At 35.3% G+C, this 18,775-nt stretch overlaps 1 protein-coding gene across 1 annotated transcript in view; it reads left to right on the plus strand.

Moving 5' to 3' along the window:
* The window catches only part of UGGT2 (UDP-glucose glycoprotein glucosyltransferase 2), a 212,746-nt gene that overhangs the window by 5,802 nt on the left and 188,169 nt on the right, over positions 1 to 18,775 (plus strand). Inside the window, exon 2 of the mRNA XM_027855699.1 lies at positions 3,959 to 4,041. Within this exon, the coding sequence (XP_027711500.1) occupies positions 3,959 to 4,041 (83 nt within the window). The remainder of the gene's footprint in view (positions 1 to 3,958; positions 4,042 to 18,775) is intronic.

Below are 18,775 nucleotides of genomic sequence, written 5' to 3' on the forward strand. Positions count from 1 at the left end.
CTTTCTTTCTTTCTTTCTTTCTTTCTTTCTTTCTTTCTTTCTTTCTTCCTTCCTTCCTTCCTTCCTTTCTTTCTTTCTTTTTTCTTTCTTTCTTTTCTTTTTTCTTCCTCTCTTCCTTCCTTCTTTTCTAACAGTATCAGACTGTATCCTTCTTCAATATTTCAAAGTTTCTAGATGGAAAGAATTGTAAAAGTGATCTGATTTTTTTGTGAAAGTACATGACTTTTTAGCTCTTAGAAAAGTACTTCTATACTAGTTGCTTCCACTTCAATTCTCATTTGTCAGCTTCTTAAAATCTGATTTCTCATTCCACCACTCAAATGCAAGTGGTCATTCTAAGGTTATCAACAATGTCTTAATTGCTAGATCACAGCCTTTTCTTAGTCCTCATTTTGACAGATTTTAACATCACTGACCACCCCTCTCCCTCCTTCTGGATACTCTCCTCCTGCCTTCTGCCTTTTGTACATGTCTGATTGCTTATGAGTGTTTGATGGTTCTATGTCTAACCTAAGTGTGCATGTCTCTCATGGCTTCCCTCCTGATTTTCTTCTTCCAATCCCATTATTACAACCATAGAAGTCATCCTAGCCTCTCTCTTCTTCCCCACCCCTTACATTCATTCACTTTTTAAGTCTAGTCAATTCTACCTCCATAATATATTTTGTATCTGTTGTATTCTCTCCATCCCTATGGTTGTTATCTTAGTTTAGTCCTTTATGATCTCTCCCCTGGAATATTGTAATATTTTCCTAATTAGTCTTCCTGCTTTCATTCTCTGTCCTCTAATCCAGCCTTTACAAAGCTGTCAAAATATTCTTCCTAAAATACATCTTTGCCATGTCAGCTCAAGAACTACAGTGGCTTACTATTGCCTCTAGAACAAAATACAATTCCTTGGCCTGGCATTTAAAGGCTTTCACAATTTGACTCCAGCTGACTTTTTCAACTTGGTCTTATGTTACATTCCTTTACATATTCTAGGTTCCAGAAAAATGCCCTACTTGATGTTCTCAGAACCTAGAATTACATCTCTTTCTCCCTTGCCTTTGTATAAGGATCCCAAATGCTTGGAATTCAATTCTGTTTCCTTCAAGATTCAACTCAGTTGTCACCTCAGATAGGAAGCCTTTACTGATTCCCTTAATTGTTAGTGACTTACTTCCTTTCTCAAATTATCATATTTACATGTTGTTTTCCTATGCCCATTCCCTAGAGGAATGTAAGCTCCTCTGTTTTTGTGTACCCATCATCTCACATAGCATCTTGCACATAATAGGTACTAAATAAATGCTTGTTGAATATAATTGGATTCATATTTGTATTTACTAAGACCATTTTTCATGATGACATTTAAAATTGAACCATTTAATTCTTTGTCTAGTACTGATACTAATACTAAAAAAGTAATTTTACATCTTTATTCTGGCAATTTATAGTGATGCGTTGGGTAAGCATCAACATTTGTTTCCTTCTGCTTTGCAAAACAGGGAAACCATTTGACTTTAGGCATTTTTTTTCCTTTTTGTTTTCACTCTAAATTAGAGGTTCTTAATCTTTTTGTGTGTCCTGGACCCCTTTGCATTTGGTCAGTCAGTCAGTAAACTTTATTAAGCAACCTACTATAGCATCTAGGTGGTACAGTAGATAGAGTACTGGACCTGGAGTCAGGAAGACCTGAGTTCAAATTTGACCTCAGATACTCAATAGCTGTGTGACCCTGGGCAAGTCATTTAACCCTGTTTTCCCCAATTTCCTCATCTGTAAAAGGAACCGGAGAAGGAAATGGCAAACCACTCCATTATCTTTGCCAAGAAAACCCCAAATGGGGTCATAAAGAATCAGACATGACTGAAACAACTGAATGAAAATGCCAGGCACTGTGCTAAATGCTGGGGATACAAAGAAAGGTAAAAGATGGTCCTTGCTCTCAAGAAACTCATAGTCTAATAATGGAAGAGACAATGTTCAGACAACTGTAAACAAACAAGCCAAATATAAGATAAATTGGAAATGATAAACAGAAGGCATCAGAATTGAGGGGAATCAGGAAAGACTTCATCAAGAAGGTGAGATTTTTGCTGGAACTTGAAAGAAACCAGGACAGCCAGCAGATGGAGGTGAGAAGAGAGAGTATCCCAGGTATGTGAGACATCTCGTGAAAATGCTCAGTCAGGAAATGGAGTATCTTGTTTGAGAAAAAGCAAAGAGGCCAGTGTCACTAGATTGCAGAGTATATATTGTATAAAGAAGATTGGAAAGGAGGGGGCAGATTATGAAAGGTGTTTGGTGCCAAACAGAAGAGTTTATATTTGATCCCAGAGGTAATAAAGAGAGACATGTCAGATTTGTGCTTTTGGAAACACTGGCATCTGAGTGGAGGATGGACTGGAGTAAGGAGAGCCATGGGGCAGGCAGACCAACCAGCAGACTATTGCAATAACCTAGGCATGAATTGAGAAGGGCCTGCACGAGGGTAATAGTAATAACTGGTGCAACCTATGGACCTCTTTTCATAATAGTTTTAAAAGTATAAAATAAAATGCATAGGGTTACAAAACAATTTAGTTACATTGAAATAAAGATGTAATTTTTCCTATCCAAGTTCAAAGACTCATTGTATTTATCCATGGACCCCAGGTTAAGAACGCTTGCTCTAAAAGAAACTGGGGGGAAATTTTATAGCAATTTCTCTGATAAGGGCCTCATTGCTTAAATATGTAGAGAACAGAGTCAAATTTATAAGAATATGTGTCATTCCTCAATTGATAAATGATGAAAGGATTTCAACAGGAAGTTTTCAAAAAAAGTAATCAAAGCTATCTATAGGCATATGAAAAAATGCTCTAAATCTCTATTGATTAGAGAAATGAAAATTAAAACAATTCATTTTTGGTGGTCCAGGCAACTCTACTTATAAAGTCCAGAGAATTTATGTACTCTGGATAAGTTGAAAGATCTTACAAGTTGCTAGGCTGTGTCCTAAATAGTAAGGGATAGTAAATCACATACCTGTGAGATTGGTTAACATGACAGAAAAAGAAAATGTTGGAGAGGATGTGGAAAAATTGAGACAGTAATGCACTGTTGGTGGCGTTGTAAACTGATCCAACCATTCTGGAGAGCAATTTGGAACTGTGCCAAAAGGGCTATAAAACTGTGCATGCTCTTTGACTCAGCAATACAGTTACCACTACTAGGTCTGTATCCCAAGGAGATAAAAGGAAAAGGTTGTATATGTGCCAAAATATTTATAGCAGCTCTTTGTGGTGGCAAAGAATTAGAAATTGAGGGGATGGTCATCATTTGGGGAATGGCTGAATAAGTTGTGGTATATGATTGTGATGGAATACTGTTGTCATATAAGAAATGATGAGCAGGCTGGTTCCAGAAAAACTTGGGAAGACTTATTTGAACTGATGGAAAGTGAAGTGAGTAGAGCCAGGAGATCTTTGTACGAAGTAATAGCAATTATTATAAGGATGATCAACTGTGAATGACTTCATTTTTCTCAGAAATATGATATAAGACAATTCTAAAAGATTTATGATAAAAAATGCCATCTACCTCCAGAGAAAGAATTGATGGTGTCTGAATGCAGATCAAAACATACTTTTTATACTTTATTTTTCTTGTTTTCCTTTCTTTTTTTTCACCTGTGTTCTCTTTTGAAACATGGTTAAGATGGCAATATGTTTTCCATAACTGCACATATATAATCTATTTTGAAGTGCTTGCTTTCTTAAAGAGGAAGAAAGAGATGTAGGGAATTTGCAAAATTATAAAAAAAGAATGTTAAAAAGTGTTTTTATATTTAATTGAGAAGAAATAAAAGCATTCTTTAAAAAAAGAACCCTTGCTCTAAGTTATTACTCAGCTATACAATATATTATCAATATATTATATCAATATAGTTGTCAAATCTACCCATGGAAAAACATTTTATTTTTTTGTATAGTGAATTTATGGCAGAAGAAAGTAATGAGAAGTTTTGGCAGTTTCTGGAAACCATACGAGAATTAACAATATACAAGCAAGGAGGTAAGGAATGTGCATGTTTTAACCTAGAAGATATATAGAAATTGTGAAATACTGTTAATGGTTGAAGTTGAAAATAGCATAATGCTTACAAGAGTATATAAATGTAAGAGTTAAATTTTAAGTGTTTTTATTCTGAAAAACTTTTCTACATAATTATATCTAAAGTCTCAGTAACATTTGCAATAATAACAACCACACAGGGTTGTCAGATATACATTTTGTAAACCTTAATATACTGTATTAATGTGTTATTTAAACACTTAGTTTTAAGATTTACCATACAATAATGCTATTGCATTAATCATAACCTATGAAACTATCAAATATTAAATTGTTTTACTTTGAAAAATTTATTCTCTTTTTGCTAGCTTGCATCATACTTTTATTTTCTGAACAACTATACTCTTAAAAAACAGATTTTTATCTCTTAATCTATTGAGTTAGAAAATCAATTTGTTCATTTTTAGGAGAGGACAGAATAATCTCATGGACACAGCATTGAATACTTGCCTTGAACAAATCTGCTAACTTTTATACCTTTATTTCATCATCTGTAAAGTAGAATGATTTTTGCTCCTATCTTAAAGAAATATCGATAGAGCAATTATAATGTGGTATTATCTTGTCAGTAGAGAACTAGCTTCAGATTCTGAAAGACCTGAGTTCAAACTCTTCCTCTAACCCATATTGGTTCTGTGATTAGTCATGTTTGGTGGTCCAGGCAACTGTCTAATTATAAATTCCAGAGAATTTATGGGCTCTGGATTGTTCAAGATATCTTACAAGTTGCTGGGCTCTGTCCTAAATAGTAAGGAATACTAAGAAAGGCAAATTATAGGATCCACACCCTCATAGAGCTCAGAAAAGGTCAATAAAATTGGACTACATGATTTAGGTCAATAGAAAACCTTAGAAATCATTTAATACAATCTTCTCACTTTACACATGAGGAAAAGGATTACCCAACCAAAACCAAAAGGGTTTCCCAGGGAAATCACAGGGATATCAAGGTTACACATGTAGAAGAACTCAGGTACTTTGACTCCAGATCCATTGTTATTTCTACAGTTCCAATCATAATTAAAGATAGAGAAAAGAAAATTCATAAGTCAGAGTTAATTAAAGAAGTTTAGGTTTGGCTAACTCAGAGAAGAGCAGGCTAAAATTATTTAACCCTTCAAGGATATAAAGGTTTATTAGGTAGATGATGATGATGTTCCATTTTTCTTTGTTTCTGCAAAGATTCAAGAAGGATAAGGGTACAAATTACATTGAGTGAGTTAATTTAGTTACAAGGAAAATTTGTTTAATTGTAAAGGTTATTTAAATGCTATATAACTTCTATCCCTAACCATTTTTAAATGAAGTAGGCTTCATTGAGGCTTACTTAATTGGAAAACCTACTTCTATAATTATATGATTCTGTGAAATATATTTGAAAAGAAAATAGATGTGGTTAGTAATAACTATTTTAGTACAGGTGTTTGAAAAGAGTCCCATAAAGCAATATTTATGGTCTTTTCCCTAAGACATTCATGAATGGCCTTAACCACTTATATCTTCTTAAATTTAAATTCTGCATTTATAAAGGACCAATTATATGCAGAATACTTGTGCCTAGGAAACTTTGGATGAGATACAATATTTGGATAACACATGCTCCCTGCTGTGATAAAACTTGAAGCCTCTTAGAAATATTTTCCTTTCTATAAATAGGAAAAATTTGGCTTTTTTACTTGTTTTATTTTAGTTTATTCTTACTTTTCTGATAAGGGGAAAAACAGAATGTGATTTGTCATGTCTATATGTTAATTTAAAAGGACTATTTAAATTCCATTCCTGAATTGGCAACTCACTCTACTCTCTTTTACCTTCCTATACTTCCTTACCCCAATCCTCTCCATACCCATTTCAAAGTCTTCCAAATTTAGTATCTTTCAGATATGTCTCTAGCCAGTTCTTTGCCAGTAGGTTTTCCAATTAAGTAAGCCTCAATGAAGCCTACTTCATTTAAAAATGGTTAGGGATAGAAGTTATATAGCATTTAAATAACCTTTACAATTAAACAAATTTTCCTTGTAACTAAATTAACTCAATGTAATTTGTACCCTTATCCTTCTTGAATCTTTGCAGAAACAAAGAAAAATGGAACATCATCATCATCTACCTAATAAACCTTTATATCCTTGAAGGGTTAAATAATTTTAGCCTGCTCTTCTCTGAGTTAGCCAAACCTAAACTTCTTTAATTAACTCTGACTTATGAATTTTCTTTTCTCTATCTTTAATTATGATTGGAACTGTAGAAATAACAATGGATCTGGAGTCAAAGTACCTGAGTTCTTCTACATGTGTAACCTTGATATCCCTGTGATTTCCCTGGGAAACCCTTTTGGTTTTGGTTGGGTAATCCTTTTCCTCATGTGTAAAGTGAGAAGATTGTATTAAATGATTTCTAAGGTTTTCTATTGACCTAAATCATGTAGTCCAATTTTATTGACCTTTTCTGAGCTCTATGAGGGTGTGGATCCTATAGTTTCATTGGTGAAAGGTTATTTTAGTAGGTTTTCACAGTCTTATAAGTCCCAGATCCTGATTCATGATCCCTTTGATCAATGTGTCTCAAATCTCAATGTAGCTCCCTATCAGTATAATATTGCAAGAGTACATTGCTAAGTTTTAGTGTATTTGCATGGATACCCAAGCGCTATACCTCATTATGTATATGTTAGGGTTGAGCATAAAAAGAATTACATTGTAAGTAAGTAACAATTATATTAAGCTTTAAAGTTTTCAAAGTAGATAGATGAAATTTGCATTATGTTAGGGATGGGGAGATAGGGAGGCATGGCTGAATCCCTGTTTTCTCTACTAATGTAAAGCAGCATTTTGGCTTTGTCCTTTGCCTGTCTGGTAAGATATATGGCTCCCTTCTCTAGAATAATGTTTTTAAATGCAGAAAATAAAATGCATAGGATTACAAAGGAAACCAACTGTATTGAAGTACAGTTATCAACTTAAAAAAAAAAAAAACGAGTTCATAGATACCAAGTTAAGAATTCCTACCTTAGAGAGTTACATGTGTAGTTAATAGGATAAGTGATTTGCCCACAAATTTTGCTAGTTTGTCTTAGAGACAGAGATTGAACTCTAAGTAGTGACTTTTGACGTATAATCTCCATTAACTGTTCAATTTTGTGAACATACCATTGCTATAACACTAAATCTTTAAACTATGAGAAGACAAAAATAAGGTTTGCAACAAACAGATTTACTGAGCCTGTTTTACAAATTATTTCTTGACAGTGGAATATTTCCTAGAATCTCTTGCTTCATTTTAGTTTGCTGGTTTTTTTTAAGATCTCTTTGGTCTTTATGGCTATTTAAGAAATACTTTTATAATTCCTTTGTCCAAACATTATGAATAATAATATTTTTATATTCTAAATTCAGGCACTAATGTTGTGCTATCATATTTTTAGTGCTGTGGAAGTTATCATAGTTTTAAGTTTTAAGGATTCTATTCCTTTTCTAGCACTGAATGGCATTTTTTTCCTCATCTGTCAAAGTGTTATTGATGTGTTGTTGCCTTAAGACTCAGTGGTGTGCTATTACTTAAACTATATAGCTTTGGGAGATGGGTTAGAAGCCTCATGACACCTGTCTTGTCAACAGAAAATGACAGTAACAGATCAGACAAGCACACCTATAGTCAGTTGTGCTCAGGGCAGAGCTTTGATTGATCAACACTGAAACATTGAAACACCAAATTGAAATAGGCATCCTTACGTTGCTAAGACACCAGGTCTCAAGGTGAATGCTTGAAGAAACATTCCCTCTCTCCCCAAGTCCAGTCAAAAGTTTTATGGGGAAACATGATACAGGCATGAAGACTGACAGCAATTCAGGATCGAAGGCTCATATTGGTATCCAGAGATTGAGATCTACATCTTCCTCTGAATTTTCTGAATTGATACCTGATCAATTTCTGAAAATATCCTTGGCACACATAAACATTTTTATTTCTGTGGAAGCCTATAAATATTTATGTTTGTGATTTTAATTAGTTTGATAACAAGTTAGATCTGGGTGCTGAGAACATTCAATAACAATGGTTTACTCATTTTCTGAATTCAGGAGTTGTCACATTCTGGAGGCATTTCATGCATACATATGTGTATATGTGTATGTTCATGTGCAAATATCTACATGTACATATATATATATATGACATACACGTGCACAAATAAATATAAAGTGAAATATATCATTATTCTAAATACATATCTAATTTAATTCTCTACACACACACATACTTCCAATAAATTTTTAGTAAGTGAAATGCTTTTACACAAGATATCTATCTATATCTATATCTGTAAGCTATATATTTTTACATATATGTAAGTATATCTCAGTCTACATAGAGACCTATTTTAAGGCTAACTTGTGATCTATTCTTAGATAGCCATTTCCTCACATATTATAGATAGCAAATGGAAGATACACGTTCATAAATACTAGCATTGCTGTATAAGAATTTCCTCTTCTCTTAGATTTAATCTAGTTTACACCTGGTTCAGTGTAAGTCATTCTGGTTTAGGAAAAATACATGGAAAATAAGTTTTACAAAGGTAAAGACAAAAGGATGTTGTGAATAGCAAACCCTGGAAAAAAAGAATGGGGCAGTAGTGAAGGGGAACCCAATATTTTTTGGATTTTAATTTACTTTTTATATAGTCCCAAATATGATGGACTCCAAACTAATGAGCATCTGGCATATTTTAATTGGTATGTTTCATCCATTTTGATTTGAGGTCAAATAGTTTATCTAAACAAAAATTCAGAAAAGATCTACAGTTAGATTTGTAGATATTGGATTGAAATTTGAGAGAGAGAAAAGAACTAAGCATACTTCAGACATAGCTTGGAAAAAAAATTATTCAAAAGACACTAACTTGTGCAAAATATTATTCTGGGTGTGTTGCAAGGAGGGGAGATACAAAAAATTGTCTCAATCAATCAGTATCTTATAGAACAGGAAGACAAGGTATGTGCATAGATTATTTAAGTGCGTGAGTAGAGAACAAAGGACTGTGATATTGTGAAGGAGAAATAATTTCCAGCTGGGGCAGTCAGAGAAGACCTCAGGGAGAGGGCATAAATTGATTAATAGATCAACAAGGGAACAATTTTTTAAAAAAATATTAACATGGTATTTTTCTGGTAAAATTTAAAAGAGCATACTTTATCATGTTTGATAGTTATTTCAAACACACTACTAAGAAAGTGTTAATGCCCTAGGAAGAAGAAGTTTATTAGCAAGGTAACCTTTTAATAACAGAAGAGCTGACATTTATATGGTACTTTAACGTTTACAAAGCACTTTACTTACAATATATTGTCTTCTTTGACCCTCAGCATAGTAATGCCTTAGGATGAAAAGTTTTATTAACAAGAGAGTGTTTTAATAACAGAAAAGCTTACATTTCTATGGTACTTTAAAGTTTACAAAGCACTTTGCATATATAATATTTTATTTTCTTTGACCCTTACAACAACTCTGAGAGAGTAATTCCTTGAGGCATGGTTATCCTTACTTTTCAGATGAGATAAGTCCCTGAGAGATTAAATGATTCTCCCAGGGTCACAAATGTTTAAGCATCAGAGGCAGCATTTGAATCCAGAGCTTCTTTATTGAAAGACTAGCCCTGTAGCCATATTACCTCACAATAGACCTGTGAGGATTAATACATTTGTTTATCTTTAAAGCATTGCTAAGTGCTGCTAAATGGATAGGCAACTTTCCTTTTCTGGTAGTGTTGCCAGAATGTAATTGTGAGTTGATTGTATCTTTAATTTGTAATGCTCCCCAAGGAAGTACAATAAGCACCTGATTTTTATAAATCAGAGTAGAAATAATAGGATCTAATTGAGCAAAAGGAGTAAAAAGAAAAATGCCCATAGTGAGGCTTATTAGACTGTGTAATGATCTTCTAAAAGAAGCAATAGATGTTCCATTTCTTGAATGATTTTAAATTAGAATGAATAAAGTAGTTAAGGTTACGATTGAAGGAACAATCCTGTTTCAGTAACGGGGTAGTCACAGTGACCTTAAAGAAATTTAAGACAATAAACACCTGTGGTTCCCTATCAGCAATTAGAATAGAGTGAAAAAAAAGAGTATTTCCCTACCCCAGTTGGAGGGGAAGCAGATTGTATGACTTCTGGTCTCTCTGGATTTATATTAATGTGGATTTACAACTCAGTTAGATAGAACTTTGTTTTAATTAAGTTGAAGTTTCAGGTTTGATCAAAATTATTTTCTGTGGTCACAGATTAGCTCCAGTTATGGCCACTGTCTTTATGTACATGTGGGCTCCCTGTCAAAGAAAATCTCTATCAGTTTATGGGTGATTTGGAAAAATCATTACTGGTAAATCAATTCAAAAATAAAATTCTCTACGTATTCTGTGTTACATGTGTTATCATATAACCACAGAATCTCAGAGTGAGAAGGGACCTCAGAAGTCTCATAAATTTATAGTTTAATTCATACCACATCTTTTTTTTTTTAAATTGAATCTGGATCTTCCAGCTCCAAGCCTTATACTCTTTCTACCATACCAGTATGGTATGGTAGAAAGAGTATTAGTATGGTATGTAAGTGTATAAGAAAGACTATCAGTATGGTAAGTAAGAGTATGGTATTTGCTAAGCTGTGTTTGGAACTTTAATATTCTACAGAGTAATGTTAATAGTTTTTTGAGAAGGCATCAGTGCTTGTAATTTCTTCTTCAAAAATATTCAAAATTACATGTCAAAATACTTCTTATGGCAATTTTGAGGGGATATGAGTGGCTTAATTATCTCTTTTGACCCAAACTCCCCCAATTCACTTAAATTTGCCACGAAATTACATGCCCTCAGATAATTTGAATAAACATGAGACCTACTGATATATTTTAGGCTTCAAAATCTTCTGGGAAAATTACTTTGGGTTTGGTACCTTGAACCAAAGATAATGTTACCATCAGCAAAACATCTTAAGGTACTTCTTTCTCTATAACAGAGTCCATCCAGTAAGTTCACAAAGAGCTCATGATTAATTAGGAGAGATGGGTCCCAGTCCCAATTCTTAGTCACTCACTCACTGTGTAATATTGTTAATCACTTCATTTTTCTGGGTTTTCATTTCCTATTTTCTAAATTGCCTGCCATACCAAACTTACAAGGTAACTAGGAAGATCATATGAGAGATGGAACATGATAAAGTGCCTTGAACATGGTTAAATGTTTAATAGATGTTTATTGATTGATTGGTTGGCTTAAAATAAATTGATATAATCCTGAGTAGTGCAAATATTTGATGAAAAGGAAGTAAGAACAAGGATTAAAAAAAGATAAATTAATATTTTGTTACATCCAATTTCTTGGCAACAATGAAAGCAATTATCAGTATTTCATAAATATTCCAAACTGACAATAAAAATAAGTTTACTAATGTTTGTCTTACATTTATTTATTACTATCTGATAATATTTATGGCAGAGTCTCTGCCAGCATTTGAGGCTACTTTATGTGGCTCTGGCCTTGGGAACATCATAGTAAGTCATAAAGAAGGAAGGAAATAAGCACTTAAGTGCCTGCTTTGTGCCAAGCACTGTGCTAAGTGCTTCACAAATATTAACTCATTTGATCCTCACGACAACCTAATGAGGTACATACTATTATTATCCCCATTTTACAGTTGAGGAAACTGAAGCAGACAGCAGTTAAGTAATTTGCAGAGTTTCACACAGCTAGTCAGCGTCTGAGGCTGGATTTGAACTCAGGTCTTACTGACTTCAGGCTCACCACTGTACTAGTTGCCTCTAAGGAACACTTTGGAACTAGTTACTACATATTGTAGAGGGGATTTCTGTTCTGGTGTGAATAGTTTAGATGACCCCTAAGATCCCTTCTGACTTTGAGAGTCTGTGAAGAGTACATCACATGGAGTGAACTTTAAATGAGACTTCTTTCCCCCTGAAATAGGAGGGAAGGATGTGAGGCTAAATAAAAAACTTAAAAATGAAACATTTTTCCAGTAGAAGGCAAGGTGTAGTGGGGATGAGCAATTCAGGTCTCAAAGAGAGAAGAAGAACTCTCTCTTTGGAGAGTATGAAGTATAAGAGTTATGTTTAAGAGATGAGTTAAAAATTGCAAAGTAACAGTAAAGAACAAGTTGAAACTAACAAATTCCATATTGGGCCAGGGCTACATGACAATATTTTAGAAAATATTTTAAAATTTATTTTACTAAATATTTCCCAAGTACATGTCAAAGAATTTTAATATTCATTTTTTTAAATTTTTGAGTGCCAAATTCTTTCCTTCCTTCCCATACCTATCCCCTCTAGTGAGAAGGCAAGCAATGACATCATTTATACATGTGAAGTTCCATAAAATGTATTTCCATATTAGCCATGTTTCAAAAGAAAACATACCCAAAAAACCCAAAAAGTAAAAAAAAATATGCTTCAATCTGCATTCAGAGTTCATCAGTTCTCTCTCTGAAGATGGATAGCATTTTTCATCATGGGTCATTTGGAATTACCTTGGATCATTGTCAATCAGTGTAACTAAGTCTTTCACAGTTATCATCCTTACAATATTGCTATTACTGTGTACATTTTTTCCTGGTTCTACTCATTTCACTTTGTATCGGTTCATATAAAACTTACAGATTTTTCTGAAACCATCCTACTCATCATTTCTTTTTTTTCTGTTTTCTTTTTCTTTTTTTAATTAATTGATCAATTTTTAGTTTTCAACATTCACTTCTAGTATTTTGAGTTCCAAATTTTCTCCCCATCTCTCCCCTCCCCCCACCCCAAGACAGCATGTAATTTGATATAGCTCTACATATACATATTAAACCTATTTTCACATTAGTCATGTTGCAAAGAAGAATTATAAGAATGGGAGAAACCATGAGAAAGAAGAAACCGAGAGAGAGAGAGAGAGAGCACAAATAATATGCTTCAATCTACATTCAGACTCCATAGTTCTTTTTCTGGATGTGGACAGTATTTTCCATCATGAATCTTTTGGAGTTCTCTTAGATCCTTGCATTGCTAAGAAGAGATAAATCTATCAAAGTTAGTCCTCACACAATGTGACTTTTACTGGGTACGATGTTCTCCTGGTTCTACTCACTTCATTCAGCATCAGTTCATACAAGTCTTTACCCGTTTTTCTGAAGTCTGCCTGCTCATCATTTCTTATAGCACAATAGTATTCCATTACAATCATACACTACAACTTGTTCAGCCATTCCGCAATTGATGAGCATCCAATTCTTGGCCACCACAAAAAGATCTGCTATAAGTATTTTTGTACAAATGTACAAATAGGTCCTTTCCCCTTTTCTTTGATCTCTTTGGGATACAGATCTAGTAGTGCTATTGCTTGAATCAAAAGATATGAAGTTGTATAGCCCTTTAGGCATAGTTCCAAATTATTCTCCAGAATGGTTGGACTAGTTCACAACTCTACCAACAGTGAATTAGTGCCCCAATTTTCCCACATCTCCTCAAGCTTTTGTCATTTTCCTTTTCTGTCATGTATTACAGAGAAGAAAGTAGGACAAACTGTTGCATGATCTACATGATTTCAGAAATTTCCCTGAATCCACTGGGTTTGGTCGTGAACAATAATTTTACTTATTACAAGGTATTTGGCTTCCATTCAGCCTTAGATTTGGAAATGCTAATGATAATTTAGAAAGAGACTCCTTTGCTTATATTTCACGGTGTGCATATGATGCTAAGAAAAGTTTCTCAAAGTGTAAGCATTTATAACTCTCCACTGTGCCACCTAAGAACAGCTGTGGTTTTGATTTTGGATGCAGGGAAATGGAGTTGATTTTAGTAAATTGGCCAACACTACTCCAGCAATAATAACACTATGTAGCTGCATCCTGTTCTCCAGCATAGAATACATTCTAGATTGAAGAATCCCTGAGCCCCAGGCTTTTCACTCTTCTTTGGCCAGGGAAGGATTCAAAGACTCAACTGTGGAAAGCAATCTAACAATCAGTGAACTCACTTTTGTCCTCCTCAGGCAGTATGCTTGACAGCAAGAACACAGTGTTATGTTCCATTGTTACTGTTGATGGGAGAACTTCTTTAGCTGATTTTTAAATTATGAGAATTTAATATTGAAAGATGAGAAGCATCTTTAAGTAACAAAATAGAGCAAAACTCATATAATTCCCTACATCTCCCTTGACAATGTTAATCGTATAAAAGACCTTACTCACATTCTTTCTTTGCCACTGGAATATGTTCTCATTCACTGCATATAATTTTCTTTGTGGTGTCTTTCATAAAGCTAAGAATTATTACAATGGATATGATTCTGGTTGGGAATGATGTAAGACATTTCTTCCTAAGAGCTTTCAGAGCTTTAGGAATGGGGCCATGGCATGGGTACACAAAGCATTTTTTTGATTGTCATTCACCTCATTGAACTGAACCATAACAGCCTAGTGACATTATAAAATAATTTTTACATGGTAGGTAAAATAAGTCAGAAAGTAGGAAATGTGTCTTCACCTTGGGGAGAAATAAACATCTTAAAAACAACAAGGTAAACTATTAAGATTGAAAAAAAATGGATGTAATTAAGTGGATTAATCTGCTCTTACTAAGGGAATGTACTGGGAGAAAAGGAAAGGAGGAGGCAGACAAGTGTAAATTACATTACAGGAAAAGGCACAAAAACCTTATTACAGTAGAGGGAAAGAAGGGAGGGAGATGAGCATTGTTTGAACCTTACTCTCATCAGATTTGGCTCAAGGAGCGAATAACATAATCAGTTAGGTGTAGAAATCTAACTTGCCCTATAGGCAGTAATGATGCAGTTTAGGGGTTCAGGGGTGCTGGGACCCCAATATTACAACATGCGGGTCCTGCCCAAAAGAATTCGACCTAAGCCTTCTTTCAGCCAAAGACAAGGTTTATTATAACATCAGTCATATTGGGCACACTCTTAAGGAGTCTGAACATTTTCCTTTCTGGGGCCTAGATCCCAACTCCATCATTCCCCCCTCAAACAAATGGGACCCAAATTCTTTTGGAGTAAGGGGTGAAGGTCTCAGCTTCTGAAACTGCTTCCTGCTGGCAAGGGGCATAGAGCTGTCCCTGCCTTGAAGTGGTCCCAAAGAAGAGGTTGACTGGAACCATGCACAGGCTGCATCCAGGAAACGACGCGGGGACGGGTACTTGCTGTTTGCTTCCAACTGTAGGTGAATGGCCCATAGTCTGGGAGACATAAATCTGACAGAAAAGACTGCAGGGCCTAGACATAAAGCAGGGACTAGATTTAGGGCCCAACTTTAAGGATAAAACATCCTTAGTTCTGTTTGGATTCAGGTAATTCAGTTTTCCAACCATGCAGTATCAAATCCACTTCATAGCCAGATTCAGGAATAGCCAGGTGGGTAACATTCCCTTTCAGAGAAACATAATGGGGAAACTGAACCAGGAGGCTCCCATCTTAGACTGAGGCTAAAATTGTCCTCTCAGCTTTTGCCAGTGCTGACTTCCCACCAGTATCACCTTCTCTGAGTAGCTTGTGGCATTTCTCTCAGATGGTGGATTGATTATCGATGGATTATGACCCATCAGACAACTCAAAAGAAAATCCTATGAGCTTTTACCTCAAGCAGCAAATTTTACTAATCACAGCTTAGGAAAAACTTTTCCAGGATTTACACCTCAAACTTAAATTTGTCCTGGTGTAAAAAGCCAATTATTACAGATTTCTATACACTTGCAAATTCTCAGCAAGCCATACATAACCCAAACAAACTTTTTGGCTAGTTTACACATTAAAACAATAACCAACAGTAGCTAAATTATTTCAGTGGTAACCGGATTACGAAAAGTTGCTTGACATAACTGATACAGAAAGTTCACCAATTTGAAACTTGAAACAAACCCATTACCAATTAGGTGACTTCAGTTTTGTTAAATGCACTTGCAAATTACTTTACACAGAGAATCAACATCTCATCATTAACAGTTAAAACTACAAAATTAAAAGAGTGTGCTTACCCAAGTTTGGAGGCCAGCTTCATTACCTTGAGCAGGATGTGCTGAACCTGGGTGATCACTTCCAGGCAAAGGTTGCACCAGGGCCCAAGACCATTGCCTGTGGGGCCCATGCTGTAGCTGCTGCCCCTCCCCCTCCTTCCTTTCCCAGGTGGCAGAGGGTGAAATCAAAGGTGTTTCAAAACTCCCTAATGATCAATCACAAAGTCGCCAGAACATGCCAAGATACTTTTAGCTGTTCTAACTTTCCCTGTAACCTCCATGAAGGAGGATTCAGAGGTGCAAAGGGAAGGGAGTAAATAAGTCTCAGGGAACCAAAAAGCAACTGCAGTTTTCCTCAATTCCCTAGCACCAAGGGAATTGACAGAATTAAGCATACACTTCCGGATAGTGTCCATCCTTGTCCTCTATGCTGCGGAAGGTGTACCCAGGTCCCTGGCCTTGAACCAACCCAGTGGACCGAGAGCCTGAGAGCATCAGGCCGAGTGTGAGACAGCCTCATAATCGTCTGCCCAAAAAGCATCTCCAAGCCTTGGTGCTTGGAGAGCAACCCTAACTGCAGAGCAAGAAAGGAGGTGGGGAGGCTTACATACCTTCCAGTCTTGACTGGAGAAGAACTTGGGGTTAGGCAGTTTCCACATACGGGCCACCAGAATGATGCAGTTTAGGGTCTCAGGGGTCCTGGGACCCCAAAATCTCAATACGCAGGTCCTGCCCAAAAGAATTCAACCCAAGCCTTCTTTCAGCCAAAGACAAGGTTTACTAGAACAGTCATATTGGGCACACTCTTAAGGAGTCTGAACATTAGTAAGCTATTGGCTAGATTATAAGAATCTGAGCAGTGGCTGGATTATAAGAATCCCAGCAGTGGCTAGATTATAAGAATCTGAGCATCTTAATGGAGACAAGATGGACCTTATATACAGAAAGCCTGTGGGAGGGATCTAGGAGTGGCCAAGTAGTCTATGAGGTAATGGAATTCCAGGGATCTGGACCACATGGCCAAGGGAGAATGGAGCCTAGCTAGGATTAAGGGTGGGAAATGGCCAGGGGCCTTATGTAGGGAGGTAAGACAATGGAGAGGAGATTGGGTGGAGCCACAATGAAAGGCCAGTTGATGGGATTATAGCCTCAGGTTAATGCCAGAGATTTGGCCATGTGGTTTTTCCTTTCTGGGGTCTAGATCCCAACCCCATCAGTAGGAGGGAAAGGGGGAAAGAAAAGGGAGAGGGGATGGAAGGAAAGGAAGAAGTAGAAAGAGTAAAGGGGAAGAAAAGGGAAGGGGGTTAATAGAAGAGAGGCAGGACTGAGGGAGGTGGTGGTCAAAAGCAAAACATTAGTGAAGAGGGAAAGGGAGAAAGGAGAAAGAAAAGCATAAAAGGGGGGAATAGGAAATATGATTACAGATAGTAATCATAACTGTGAATATGAAAAGCATAAATGGGAGGGGGGAAAGGATGGAGAGAAAGACACAGATAATAATTGTTACAGTGAATGTGAACGGGATGAACTCTCCCATAAAACAGAAGCAGATAGCAGAATGTATTAAAAACCACAATCCTACGTGTTGTTTACAGGAAACACATTTGAAACAGAGGGACACACACAGGGTAAAGGTAAAAGGCTGAAGTAGAATATATTATGCTTTAGCTGAAGTAAAAAAAAAAAAAAGCAGAGGTAGCAATTCTGATCTCAGACAAACCAAAACCAAAAATTGATCTTATCAAAAGAGATAAGGAAGGAAACTACATCCTACTAAAAGGCACCATAGACAATGAAGTAATATCATTACTAAACATATATGCACCAAATAGTATAGCATCCAGATTCTTAGAGGAGAAGTTCACAGAGTTACAGGAAGAAATAGTAAAACTATACTAGTGGGGGACCTCAACATCTCCCTCTCTGAACTAGATAAATCTAACCACAAAATAAACAAGACAGAAGTTAAGGAAGTGAATAGAATTTTAGAAAAGTGAGGTATGGTAGACCTCAGGAGAAAATTGAATGGGGGTAGAAAGGAATATACTTTTTTTTCAGCAGTACATGGCACATACACAAAAATTGACCATGTACTAGGGCATAAAAACCTCACAATCCAATGCAATATTAAATGCATCCAGAAATATTAAATGTATCCTTTTCAGATCATGATGCAATAAAAATTATATGTAATAAAGGGTCATGGAAAGATAAACTAAAAAAGAATTGGAAACTAAATAATCTAATCCTTAAAAATGAATGAGTCAAACAACAAATCATAGAAACAATCAATGACTTCATTCAAGAGAATGACAATAATGAGACAACATACCAAAACTTATGGGATGCAGTGAAAGCAGTTCTTAGGAGAAGTTTTATATGACTAAATGCTTATATGAATAAAATAGAGAAAGAGGAGATCAATGAACTGGGCATGCAACTAAAAAAAACTAGAAAAAGAACAAATTAAAAATCCTCAATTAAACACCAAATTAGAAATACTGAAAACCAAAGGAGAAATTAAGAAAATTGAAATTAAGAAAACTATTGAACTAATAAATAAAACTAAGAGCTGGTTTTATGGAAAAACCAATAAAATAGATAAACCTTTGGTTAATTTATTTTTAAAAAAAGGAAGAAGCAAACCAAATT

The sequence above is a fragment of the Vombatus ursinus genome, unplaced genomic scaffold (genome assembly GCF_900497805.2).
Source record: "Vombatus ursinus unplaced genomic scaffold, bare-nosed wombat genome assembly UNPS02011014.1, whole genome shotgun sequence".
NCBI classification, from domain to species: domain Eukaryota; kingdom Metazoa; phylum Chordata; class Mammalia; order Diprotodontia; family Vombatidae; genus Vombatus; species Vombatus ursinus.